At 29.9% G+C, this 13,476-nt stretch overlaps 2 protein-coding genes across 2 annotated transcripts; one reads left to right on the forward strand and one right to left on the reverse strand.

Moving 5' to 3' along the window:
* Positions 1-3,966: 3,966 nt before the first annotated feature.
* Positions 3,967-7,431, reverse strand: LOC130665554 (uncharacterized). The gene is made up of 2 exons (XM_057466002.1): positions 7,119-7,431; positions 3,967-6,557 (listed from the first exon to the last, which is right to left on the reverse strand). Exons 1-2 carry the CDS (start codon positions 7,197-7,199, stop codon positions 4,080-4,082), a joined length of 2,559 nt encoding a protein of 852 aa, XP_057321985.1. The 5' UTR covers positions 7,200-7,431; the 3' UTR covers positions 3,967-4,079.
* Positions 7,432-7,661: 230 nt separating this feature from the next.
* Positions 7,662-10,156, forward strand: LOC130664825 (uncharacterized). The gene is made up of 5 exons (XM_057464938.1): positions 7,662-7,922; positions 8,005-8,198; positions 8,299-8,676; positions 8,754-8,982; positions 9,426-10,156. The coding sequence occupies exons 1-5, from the start codon at positions 7,769-7,771 to the stop codon at positions 9,581-9,583; spliced, it is 1,113 nt and encodes a 370-aa protein (XP_057320921.1). The 5' UTR covers positions 7,662-7,768; the 3' UTR covers positions 9,584-10,156.
* Positions 10,157-13,476: the final 3,320 nt, after the last annotated feature.

A 13,476-nucleotide genomic window follows, 5' to 3' on the forward strand; every position in this document is an offset into this window, starting at 1 on the left:
CGAAAGGGTTCATCTTGAGAAAATTCTGAACAAAATAAAAAAAAACCGCTCTCGATACGATAATTTTTTCGGCAGTTATTCTGACTACATCCCAATAGAGTTAATACATACAGACATCCGCACGTCCAAGTAAAATTTTTTTCAAACTCGTTTTTTCTTTAAAGTAGCAGAACCAATTTTCTTTAAAAAACATAAAATAAGTTTTCTCAAGTCTTTTCTTGATATACGTGTACTCATATTATCCTCTCGATGAAATATCAACGTAATAGAGTCATCTTAAGGCCAGAAAATTGCTTGACCTTGACGTGTTGAGAGTAGATCACTACCGCAACGCTTCGCTTATGAGGCGTGCAATATATGGTGGTGGAACGGCGCGACGAACGAAAGGTGGCGAGACCACGCGACGGACGGAGGGTTAAATTTTGTGTGAGGCATGGGACGAAACACGATTTCAGGTTTCAAGTGACATCAGCCATCGCAGTCGACTTGCACGGAAAGAAATTTTTCGCGGATACCACTATGCTGCATGGTCGATTCCACCATACTGTATGGTACCAAGGATTTTTTCATTCGTTTAAAAATTGTATGCATAGATGATTTGACCATACGGGAATGGTAACATTCACAATAATCATGGCGTATGAGTCCATGCCAGTATGGGCGTCAGGCCCATACTGCTTGGTGGTATCCACAATGCTTCTAGCAGATAACCCTATTCAATATTGTAAAATTACGTATGCTTATATTGTAGTAGTACCAAAGTTTATTGAAGTCAAAACATAGGTTATGTTTGGTTATAGTTTTAAATATATTATCTATAAATATTATAAGAGTAAACCCAATATTTATAAGTAGAGAAATATATAAGAACATAATATTAATGATAAATCTATGTCATTATTAATATTAATTATTTTCAGTATAAATTATATGTTTTTTTTTATTCTCGATTAAAATCAATTCATACCAATTAAAAATTCTCGATGGGATTCAGTGGAAATTAAAATATGATAAAAATGTTCTGAAATATATTGATTGATTTAAATAATAGAAATATATCTTTTAAAAAAATTAATTTTTAAATTATGAGGCATTTTTTTTGTAAAATTTAAAAGAAGAATAAGAAAATAAGTATTAATTTCTTTTTCAAATTAATTTGATTATGATTTCTTTTTTCATTTGATTAATGTACAGCATTATTGACATTAATAAAGATTATATAAAAAAATTAGCAACTACATTTACGCAGTATTGATGGTAATCCGATAGTGTATTGGCTACTCCACAAAGATCTATTGTGACGCAGCCTAGTGGCATTGCCGTTCCTTCAATGTAGTATGGGACTCAAGCCCATACTGATATTGTCTATCCCGCTATACAGACATGTAAACTACGCAAAGATTTTTGTACTATACAGTATAGTAGATAACGCCATACTTATGGTACTGGCTGCAATGCTGTAATAAGAGTATGGCGATAAGCACCATACATTTCTTTCCGTGTGGGGAATGGACAACCAACCTCATTTCTGAAATCGTATTGTAACATTTCCACCCCGCAATAGTCCATTGTTAGTTTCAGTAATTCAAGTTACGTAATGAGATCTAAGGTTGTATTAGTTTTTTAATTTTTTGGAATTTGCGATAATTACTAACCCATTTGCCAACACATCCGTCAACTGCAGCACTATACAGGCATACCAGCAAGAAAATTGATAATAATAGGATTACTTTTGACATCTTAATTTTTTTGTCACGCTAAAAAATAAAATAAATTATTGTAGTATAATGTTAAAATTGTATAAAAAAATTTTTGAATATTTTTCCTCAAAACTCGATTTCCATAAAGCTTTGATATTTAAACTCAAATAACGAAAATTTTTAATAGAAAAATAAAATAAAACAAAGTGAATACCAGCAATTGAAAAAGAGACTTTAAATCCAATTTTTGCTATTCCAAGACCGAATACTAAATTTAAAATGACTTTGTAGTTTATCTATAGTGAGTGAATTATTCATGTGTTAGCTTTTCACAGCTTAGTTTTTTTTATATTTATTGCAACTGAAGATGTACATCACACATTTGTTTGCGTAATTTCGATTCCTTGACACTTTAATCTGTCTGATAACAAACAAAAGTCGGTTATCTATTATGGATTTTTTTTATTGAACAATTTAAATTCATCGAAAAGCGGAATGACTACGAATAACGATTTACACACACACACACACACACACACACACACACACACACACACACACACACACACACACACACACACACAACCACTTGGACATCATCCTGAAAATAGTCAGGATAGCTTCCCAGGACCTCCAGAAGTCGACATCTGATGAAAACTCGATTTTCGAAAATCGGGGTGAAAACAATAACTTCCCGAAATTCTTATCTAAATTCTTATGAAAATCATCCATTTTCTTAGTGGGAAGTTAAAAATTCCTCATTTTTACTTATTAATTTTTCTAATACGATTAATGTATTAACATTAAAAGATTTATGTTTTGCCTTACTGTAAAATTATGTATCGTTTCTAATACGCTGTGAAAATATACATATAGATATATATTTATTTTTAATTTATTTAATCACGGCAGTGAAATTAAGTTCAGTCTGAGTTGAAAATTTATATTTCAGAACCAGATTTTTTTAAAAACTGCAACCTTATCTATTGTCCCCATTACTAAAGGCCGAAATTTAATATGACAATTGAATCGTTTATTTGAGAAACCCCATAAGTCATGTTTTTTACGAAATCGGGTTTTTTGCATTTTTGGGTTCTTTGGATGTCCCTCCACAGAAATAAATCAAGATATGCATCAAATCAGCGTTTAAAAAAAAAATTAACGGTTTGAAAGCAATTTCATTTAATTGAGAAACCCCATAAGTCAATGACTCAAATAAACATATGCAGTTTTAGTTTTACAGAAATAATTTTTTTTTTTTTTACTTAAAATTCGCGCTTTTTTGGGAAATTAATTTCAAATGTTGTTTATTGTTGACTGTTATAAGACTAATTAAAATGTTTAAATTAATTATAATTTTTTGTCATTTCTGAGTTTCAGAGTTCAAAGACCCGGGAAAAACGGATTAGATCTGACCAGATATAATTATATCTGGTCAGATCTAATTATATCTGATCAGATCTATTTATATCTGGTTAGATATGGGATTTGAGATATAATCAGATCTAGTCATATCTGATCAGATATAAACAGATATAACTATATCTGGGTTGAAAAATTCATCAGACATGAACAGATCTAGTCATATCTGATCAGATCTAAACAGATATAACTATATCTGAGTAGAAAAATACATCAGACATGATCAGATCTAGTCATATCTGATCAGATCTAAACAGATATAACTATATCTGAGTTGAAAAATTCATCAGACATGATCAGATCTAGTCATATCTGATCAGATCTAAACAGTTATAACTATATCTGGATTGCAAAATGCATCAGACATGAAAAGGTCTTATCATATCTGGCCAGATCTAAACAGATATAACTATATCTGGATTGCAAAATGCATCAGACATGAAAAGGTCTTATCATATCTGGCCAGATCTAAACAGATATAACTATATCTGGATTGCAAAATGCATTAGACATGAAAAGGTCTTATCATATCTGGCCAGATCTAAACAGATATAACTATGTCTGGATTGCAAAATGCATCAGACATGAAAAGGTCTTATCATATCTGGCCAGATATAACTATATCGAAGTTGTCAACAGCATCAGATTCGATCAGATCTGATTATTAAGTAGTTATTATGCATATATTATAGTAAATCATATAAAGAATGAATAACAATAGGTCTTTAATTCTTTTACCATTTTATTTATTGACAAATATATTCCATTACATATTTGTTAAAGATTATAATTGATACATGTAGATATTTTTAACTAGATTCTATTTAATAATTTTTTTTTTAGTAATTGATCAAGACAGATACGCAAAAAGTAAAAAAAAAATAGTATTGACTGAATATTGTTCCATAAAAATGTTATTTTTATTGATGTGATTATTTATCTATCATTTTTTATTCTTTAATAAATTTTGTGTAAGTTATTTGGAGCTTGACATAAATAATTTTCAACTTTTATAAGAGTATTCATCGATTTAATATCTTTGAATTTAATTAAACAGAATTCGTTTTGTAGCTCAACTGGTATTATATGATTTATTTTTTCTCTACAATTGTGATTAAAAAATATTTTTACATGCATAACGCGATAATACTGTAAAGATACATATAAGTTGTTGTCAATAACAAAAAAAAATCGTATAGAACCATATTTCACTTTATTATTACTGGTAGTAATAATAACATTAGAACTGTCATTTTTAGTTTTTTGAAAAATTTGAGAGGTAAAAACTGTTTTATTTATGTTCGCTTTTGTGTAAATTGATACGGTTTTATGATCAAGACCCATAGTCTGGAAAGTTTGTATCTCAAACTCATTCAAAAATTCATTTTTTTTAACACCACTTACTTTAAATGCGTTCATTTTATCGTCTATACGATCCAATTCAGTACTCGAATCAACCTGATTCTTTAAAATTATAGCTCCTTGATAAATCGTTATATTGTTTATTACTTCGGAACCGATATTTTTAGTTCCGTGAATTTGTGAAACTATAAAACCATTGGCGTTTTCGAAAGAAAATGCAGACGTTGCCCAAAGTGGGCCCCACCGACGAACACATAGTACTAGATGCAGAAGTTGATGTACATTATATGTATACTCTCTGTCACCATATAACTCTTCGATATTTTTTACAAAAGTTTGTAAGCATTTCTCTGCCACCTTAAGATCATCTTCAACAATCTGACGTTGGAGCAAAATGTGTATGGCCTTTACGAGTAATAACCAATGGTCCAAATATTTTTTTGGTAAAAAAAGCGACAGAATCGGAATGGAATAGTATAGAATCCAATTATAAATTTCAGAAGCTTTGTAATGAGCGTGTAGAGAAAGTTTTCGTGGTAGTCTATGAAAAGAATGTGGAGGGCAAATATTCAATAACATTTGGTCAATTGCTTCTAAGTGTTCAGAAATATTCCAGTCGCCTTTTTTACAAAAATAAATATTCATAAATTGCTTGCCCACGCCCAGTAAGACCGAGTGCATGTACTCTGGCATAACACACGTAGCTAAATCTAAAAAAGGCAGTACATCGACTACTGATAAACCTTTGACACCTTTAATAAGTTTTCCTGGATTCTCAATAAGTTGTTCAGCTTGATCGTACATCCTTAACTCATCACGCAATTTGATTCTTTTATCAGTAAATTTATAAATACGAATAGTCTTACTCCCAACAACAGGTTGACATCGTTTCTGTTTTATCTCACAAATATTGCAACCATATTTTCCACTAAAATATTGAATATTTTGTATTTCAGCTCTTGCTGGTGCATCAGCAATGAATAAGGGTGCAACTACTTTAGAAATAAATTCCTTACGCGTAATAGGATCAATCCATTTTATTCCTTTCGTAAAACAAGTTACCAATTTTTCACAGAAAGGACGAAGAAAAGTATTCATCGATGGTTTTTTGTCTGAGTCACACCAAAAACCAATCATTACTAAATGAGATTCTCGTAGATGCTCTGGGAGTTCAGCTATTGTGAACATCAAGGGCCAACAATTTAATTTAGAACTATTGGATAGTGAAATACCATCTGTATTGAGTATTAATGTTAGATCATAGATATTTCTATTTCTTCTAGAGTTCACTCTGATGTACTCTGTTCCATCAACAATATCTTCAATAATACGATTTTCACGATTACGATTAAATTGTTTCAACTTTTTCGCTAAGTTTCTATGTTCAAACAGGAATTTAATAGCATCTTCAACATCATATTCGTAAAAATATGACATTACTTTACCATCCAAACAAATTTTACAATTTTTAGATTTACCCAAATCTATATCCTTGCCAATATCCAACGGACCATAGTATTTTAAGCATCGGTTGCAATAAAAATGTTTTATTGTTTTAGTTAGAGGAGCTCGATCTTTTACAAATTTAAATAAATTATGAACTGTAGCAGGCATATAGTTTGGTTTCGGCAAAAGATGTTGCAGTGTTTCTAAAATCTGTTGCAATGACTGTTTTGTCAATTTTTTTTCAATATATAAATCCATTAAGTACGAAACAGCTTTAGGAACATTGATATCACTACCATCGTATAACATTTCAAACGTTTGTCTGTTTACTTCTTCATATCTATTAGAATCATTATCATTATCATTAGTGTCATTTTCAATATTTTCTTCATGATCTGAGTCTGCATTAGAATCCACATTTAAGTCAACATCTGAGTCCGCTGAGACCACGTCTGAGTCCGCATCAGAATCCGAACTTGAATCATCATCAGAGTCTATATTTGAATCAGGGTTTGAATCCACATTCAAATCTGAATCCGTTATTTGTTCGTTTAAGCCTTCACGAATCTCTAAAGCATGGTTATTTTCCATACTTTTTCTCCATCTTTGTTGTGTTTTTAGAGGAACCTAAAAGATGAATTATAATTAATATTTGATATTATGTAAAGGCGTAATTACATTTTAATAGTGTATAAAAAAATAAGATATTTTGAAAATTTCATTACAAGTAAATTGAAACAAAAAATGTTGATATAAATTATTATGATTTAAAAATAAGAAAATATTGCAAACAATAAATATTTTTCGTTACAAAAATTAATTCGTTAATTAATTAATTAAAAAAAAGTACTGATGTACTACTCTATGCTATGACTTTAAATTAAGCAGACAAATTTAAATACTCCGAATTTGAAATACACAAACAAATAGTTAATTGCAAAAAATGCATTGACAAGTCTTCCAATTTCTTATATGTACATTTTTTTTCCAAATAAATGCTTAACATTAGACTTGTTATTACTTAATAATTATTTAATTTGTGTAATTAAAACAAAAGGAGTTAAATATATTTCATATTTTTTATTTTTTTCCAAATAAATGAAGAGCTCATAAAGGTAATAAACTGGGATATTAATCACATAACACTGGAAAATCTAATGAAAAATCACATGAAAGTTAAATTATTACCTCATGATCACTGTCCTTCCATAATTTATATTTTTTTCTAACTGCACCAGCATTTAAGTGTTCATTTGCTTCTAAAGACATTTTTAAGAAAGATAAAAGCTGTAATATATGTAATATATTCCTCAAATATATTTATTTATTTATGGTTATTTACTCTATTTATTAATTTATTAAATAATTATTTATTCAATCACTTTTTAATGGCTGTTTATTGACTAATTTTATTTAGCTGTTTATTGACCGTGTTAATTTGCACCTAATAAAATTACATTATTTTTTAAATTCGATTAATTAAAACACGAATGTAATAAGGTTTGACCAAAATTTAATATTTAAATTAAAATTAAAATTTAATATTTAATAAATTAAATTTAATATTTAAAGTAAAAAAATACTGAACTATTTTTCGCATTTATTTTTGTTTATTATTTACTCTTTAGTTTTTTATACTACATTCAGGTATACTTACCTACACGACTTGAGCCGAATCTCTCCGAACAATACTATTTGACTGGTTCAACTATACATTTCATCATTTCCTTAACCCTTTCATCCCGCCAAAATTATACAGAGGTTGTAAGTAGGGTACACAATACAGAGCGTCATTTCAGTTAATTTATATCATATTGATAACAAATAATTATTCCGATATGTTTTTAATTGAATGTAAGGCAGATAATTCTTTAACATTAGTTGAAGATCATGATGTGATATACAATGAGAACACAAAAGTAAGAGATGGTGATCTTGTCGTATTTTATGTTGGGAAAAAAACTTTTCAAGGTTATGTTAGAGAATACGGAGGTAAGGAAATAATTTATTAAAATTAAAAATAAAAAAAATAATTATACTAATTCGAAAGTAAATTTTGAAATAATTATTTAAGATGATGAAAAATCATTAAAAACTAAACAAAAGCAACTCCTTAAAGAGTATAAAAAAAATCAGAGCAAACCGAGTAAAGTAGTTACACCTGTGACATCTCCTGTTAAGACTCGACGAAAATTAAAAAAAGAATCTCCTATAAAAGAGACTAAAGAAATAGAAAAGGCTAAAAAGAATAAAAAAAAAGAAGAGAAGGTAATTATTTTTAGGATTTTATGATTTAAATAAATGGGATTATCACTAGAATTTTTTACTTGAAATCAATTATTGAATAACGTTTATTTTGCTTTGCTAGGTCACATTAAAATTAAGCCATGTCGAAACTCAAAAAGAGGTCGCTAATTTAATAAAGAAAAGTAGAGCCAATGTTTTGTCTAGCTGTGAGTCATCAGATGAAGAAGAACGTAGTCCAACCAAAGATGAGCTTAAAGCGGAATTAAAACGCTTTCGTGCTGCTCATAGAGGCTATAATTCATTACAATTAGCTAGTAATGCACAATCAACCCAGCAAAATGAAGATGTAAAAGTAATTTCATCAGACGATGAGAAAAAAACTGAAGAAGTGAATGAATTACCCGCAAAAAAAATGAAATTAAATGAGAACAATGATGAGAACAATGATGGTGAAAAGTCGGTCCCAAGTCAATTATTCGGAAAAGATCATTTGACACCAGTAAGTTTTATTGTAAAATTACATTATTGAAAAGTTTATTTATATTAATATTAAATATTGATTACTTAATTATTTAGATGACTCAGCTTGGAAACTCCGGAATTTATTGTATTACTAATATTTACGACTATGCATTGAGTGGCAAGCAAGTGACACATATCGCTCGTCGTTTAATTGATGGTGTATTTACTAAGAAAGCTATCGCTAGTTGTACTTTTACAGGCCAGGCTCCCAGAGCGCAAGGAAAAGAACGGCAAATAATTCCTGTTTCAGCACTGGACGATGCTGCTAAAAACGCTATTATAGGTTTGTTGATAGTTTTTCTTTTCCATCAATTTATTACTTAATAAAAAAAATAGATTTGGGTTTCAAACAAAAATTAAATTCAGTTTTGTAGTAATTTGTTTACTGGAAAATATCGATATCACTTCAGTAATATTTATAGTACAGTGATAAATTAAAACTTCATTGTTTTAGTTCATATATGTTCATGAAGTGTATATCAGAAACAATTCTGTGTCTAGTTTTACCGAATAATCGATTGTAGATTCTAATAATACGTAAATTAAGACGTATTTGAAGTTAATAAATATTTTTTGCCTAAATTAAAATACTAATGTTTTGATTGGTAATTTTTAGATCTTAAAGTACTTCAATATTTCGCGAAAAAATATTTGTTCGATTACTGAACAAAAATTGAGTATTTGTATTTATTTTAATAACAGTAATTATATGTTTTCCTCAAACAGATTTCGCTATTCAGAAAGGAGAATCAAGGCAGATCAAAATTCCAGATAGGAACGTTATTGTAGCTCAAATGTCTCAGAGATTGGGTGAAATAAAGCGTGAAATCTCATCGAAGGCTGCACCTGCACCACCTTTGCCTGATCCGGCGAGCCATGAATAATTTTCATAATTATTTGTGTTTACGCGAGAACAAGTTCATCTTTTATTATTTTTATTAATATGTTTTATGTTTAAGAATTTTTTTGATTGGATACTGACTCAAAGATTTTGTACTGGACAAATTTGTTTATGCGTAAACAATTTTTTAATTTTATTTTCTTTAGTTATACGTTTTACGTTTCAAAAGTTTGTAGATTGAGCAGTGACTCAAAAATCTCGCAGGAGTTAAATTTGTTGACGTGTAAACAAATTAAGTTTTTATTATTTTCATTAATACAATTTAAGTTTGGGAATTTTTAATATAAAAGTGTGTTTAAAAATGTTATCTCAAGCGAGAATGAGAATAAAAGACATATCTATTAACAGTAATCATCTTTTCTATTCCATAATAGCATCTGGATCTTATACATAAACATTTAAAATTTATCTAGGATATAATAATAAAAAAAATTGCAACTGAAAGATCTAGGTAGAGATCTGTTTGAATCTATCTGTTCAGATCTAGTTATATCTGGCCATGTCTTGCCAGATAAAAACAATTTAGAAATCTAACCAGATCTGGTGAGATCTAATAAGATTGTTTTTAGTTATATCTGGTCAGATCTGATTATATCTGGCCAGATCTCGTCAGATAGAGACAATTTAAAGATCTGACCAGATATGACCAGATCTGACCAGATATGACCAGATCTAATAAGATTAATTTTTCGTTATATCTGGTCAGATCTGGTCAGATCTGGTCAGATCTGAAAAGATTATTTTTTAGTTATATCTGGCCAGATCTGATTATATCTGGCCAGATCTCGTCAGATAGAGACAATTTAAAGATCTGGCCAGATCTGCTAAGGCAGATCTGGCCAGATCTTTTTATATATGGCCAGATCTAATTCGTTTTTCCCGGGGACATATTTAATACGTTATTTTATCAGTGTAATAAATGATTTGAGTGGAAACATTTAAAAAAGCAATGATTTTATAATTTTTTTGTTTCGTTTGGTTGAGAAACCCCATAAGTCAATCAACTTTAAATAATTTTTTTAAGTAGTTTCAGTTAAAAAATTAAATTTTTCTTGTTGGAATATTTTCCAGAGACGCTAACATGATTGTATTCAATTATTTATTTATTATTTTAATGTTAAGTTTTTTAAAAAAAATGTTTTTTGTGTTTCCTGAAAAATTTTGTTTTCTTGACTTATGGGGTTTCTCAAATAAACGAATTATGAAAAATTAACCAGTGAGTCCACTTCGAGAAATGAAAATTCTCTTACCGCTTACTAAATTATAATTTTCATTTTCTTTTGACAGAAATTTTTTTTTTAATTTCTTAAAAACCAGACATTTTATTTAAAAATGTACTTACCTTAGACTTAATTATTAATTTCCGCAACGTATTGGACAACAGCTAAAGTCTTAAATCTAAAACTAATTTCTTACAAACTAGTCTTAATTATTTTTTAATGGGAACGTTTAAAAAAAAAATTGGTATTCGTATAATTGTTGTTTATTGAAAAATAAAAATTATTTAATTTGTACAGAAGTGATAAAAACCTTGAAAATAAATATATACAAATTTATAAAATAAATAAATAAAAATAAAAATCAAGCAGCCAAACAATTGACCTCTGCAGTATTATTATAAGTTGTTGTTCTAAAAGGCCTATGAGATACAACATTAAGGTCCCTGAAGTGGTTTTTGAACCAACATGTCAACGACACAAAATAATTGAACTTTCCGCTGCGAAATTTGAATCCCTCTGAGGTAACACTAACATACTCATAGTAACATCTAGATTCAGGCACATACGACAGTAAAAATTTACCAGGATAATTTTTAGAAGCCGAAATAGCTTCCTAGGACCTCAAAACGTCAACATCTGATGAAAACACCACTTTCAAAAATCGGGGTGAAACCAATAACTTCCCGAATTTTTGAAAATTAACAATTTTCTTAGCGGGAAGTTAAAAAAAAAAATTTGTCATTTTTTGGATCACCCTAATATGTATAATAATTTATTTTTATATTGCTGAATTATTTGTTTGAATAATTATATATATGCCATTTTACACGTGCTACTGTTATATTTAATAAAATTGCTTTCTTTTCCCTAAGCAACAAAGTATGGAACACGCATTCATTACAATAAAAGCTGTAGTATGCAACAATCAATTACTATTAAAAATTAAAAATTTATCATGATAAGTGAAATGGATATTTTTGTTATTATTGCACATTGCAGGTCAGTTGCAAATATTTTTCTTACGTGATCAGACGTGTTTCCTATACAATACTTTATCATATTTAGCAATATTTTAAATAATTATTTTACTCATCTGTTGACTTATATTTATTTTCAATGCATTTAAAACAAATCATAGTGATTTTTTTATTAGTTAAAGTGACGAATAGTAAAATAAAACTTTACGATTCACCGCTGGAAAACTCAGCGATCGATTTCTATCGTCAACTGGTAATTAAATTTATTGTATTTATTAACTATTATTATTAATTCCATTCTATAATTAGTCTATTATCAACAGAGGCAACTTCTCGACTTATGTTTTACTGAAAGATTAAATCCCGTTGTCATTACTGAAGATTTGTTTAACGATATTTACATGATTCCATGGGAAACAATAAATCCGCCTACAATAATTATTAATGAACATTTTGAACCCAAACAAATCCAAGTGCACAATCCATCTCATCCGGCGTATATTCTGCCGGTTACTAACTCAATTGAAAATTTAAAAACACTTCTCATTAAATTAAAATCTACCAGCGTCTGGAGTATTGAATCCTTGTTTTTTATTATAGGTAACTTTTGTGGAAATGCTAGCGAAACATTCAAAATATTGTGGAAAATGGATTTGTTGAAATCATTCTCCTTATGCCATGAATCAAGTAATAGTACTCTAATAATTTATAATTACAACCCATTCACAAGTTTCGCACCACATCCGTGGAAAAAAGTTGCAACAAATGACAAAGCTAGTAACAATAAACGGACAATATATAACCAGCTTTTCTTTAATGGTAAAAATTTATTATTTTTTTTTTTGCAAATCTAAACATTACACTGTAAAGAATTCGCGGAGTGAATGCGGATTAAATCCGGAGTGAATGCGGAGTGAATGAATTTTTAATTATTCACTCCCCTCGGAGTGAAATGTACTCCGCAGGGGAGTTTTCGCGGAGTGGATAATTTTTATTATTAATTTAATCCCTCCGGAGTGAAATTCACTCCGCAAGGGAGTTTTAAAAATATTATTGATAAAATATAACTTCACTATGTAAAATCGAAATAAAAACTCGCGTATTACAGTACTGATCAACTGATACGCACACACACACGCACACGCAATCGCGCACTCGCACACACGAACGTACACTTACCGACACACCCGAACACACGCACATATTCGCACACACGCGTACACACATTCGCACACACCCGAACACACGCACGCACACATTCGCACACTCGCACACACCCGAAACACACACACGAACACATTCGCACAAACGTCCACACCCGAACAAACGCACACACCCGAACACACACACGCACATATTTGCACACTCGCATGCGCACTCACGCACGCACATACAGTCGCACACACATCCACAGACACGCGTACATAGGCACCCGCACGCACGCACTCGCACACACAGACACTCGCACTCGCACACACACGCTGCTTGACAGTTTAATAAAAATTCATTTGAATGTTAAAACTCCGGACCAGAATGAATTGGGAGTGAAATAAAATCCGCGTCACTCCGAGATCACTCCGCTTAAAAAAAACTCTCAATTCACTCCACATGCGGAGTGATTTTTTTTTAAACTCCGGAACTCCGAGTGGTGGAGTGAATTCGGATTTAATTTCAATCCA

This window comes from Microplitis mediator, chromosome 3 (assembly GCF_029852145.1).
Source record: "Microplitis mediator isolate UGA2020A chromosome 3, iyMicMedi2.1, whole genome shotgun sequence".
Taxonomy (NCBI): domain Eukaryota; kingdom Metazoa; phylum Arthropoda; class Insecta; order Hymenoptera; family Braconidae; genus Microplitis; species Microplitis mediator.

What these genes read in the sequence shown, in the direction of transcription:
- LOC130665554 (XM_057466002.1), bottom strand. Translation starts at nt 7,199, where the DNA reads ATGTCTTTAGAAGCAAATGAACACTTAAATGCTGGTGCAGTTAGAAAA. An exon ending in GGAAGGACAGTGATCATGAG is followed by an intron (nt 6,558 to 7,118) that starts GTAATAATTTAA and finishes TTCATCTTTTAG; the next exon opens with GTTCCTCTAAAAACACAACA.
- LOC130664825 (XM_057464938.1), top strand. Translation starts at nt 7,769, where the DNA reads ATGTTTTTAATTGAATGTAAGGCAGATAATTCTTTAACATTAGTTGAA. An exon ending in GAAAAGATCATTTGACACCA is followed by an intron (nt 8,677 to 8,753) that starts GTAAGTTTTATT and finishes TTAATTATTTAG; the next exon opens with ATGACTCAGCTTGGAAACTC. An exon ending in TGCTAAAAACGCTATTATAG is followed by an intron (nt 8,983 to 9,425) that starts GTTTGTTGATAG and finishes TTCCTCAAACAG; the next exon opens with ATTTCGCTATTCAGAAAGGA.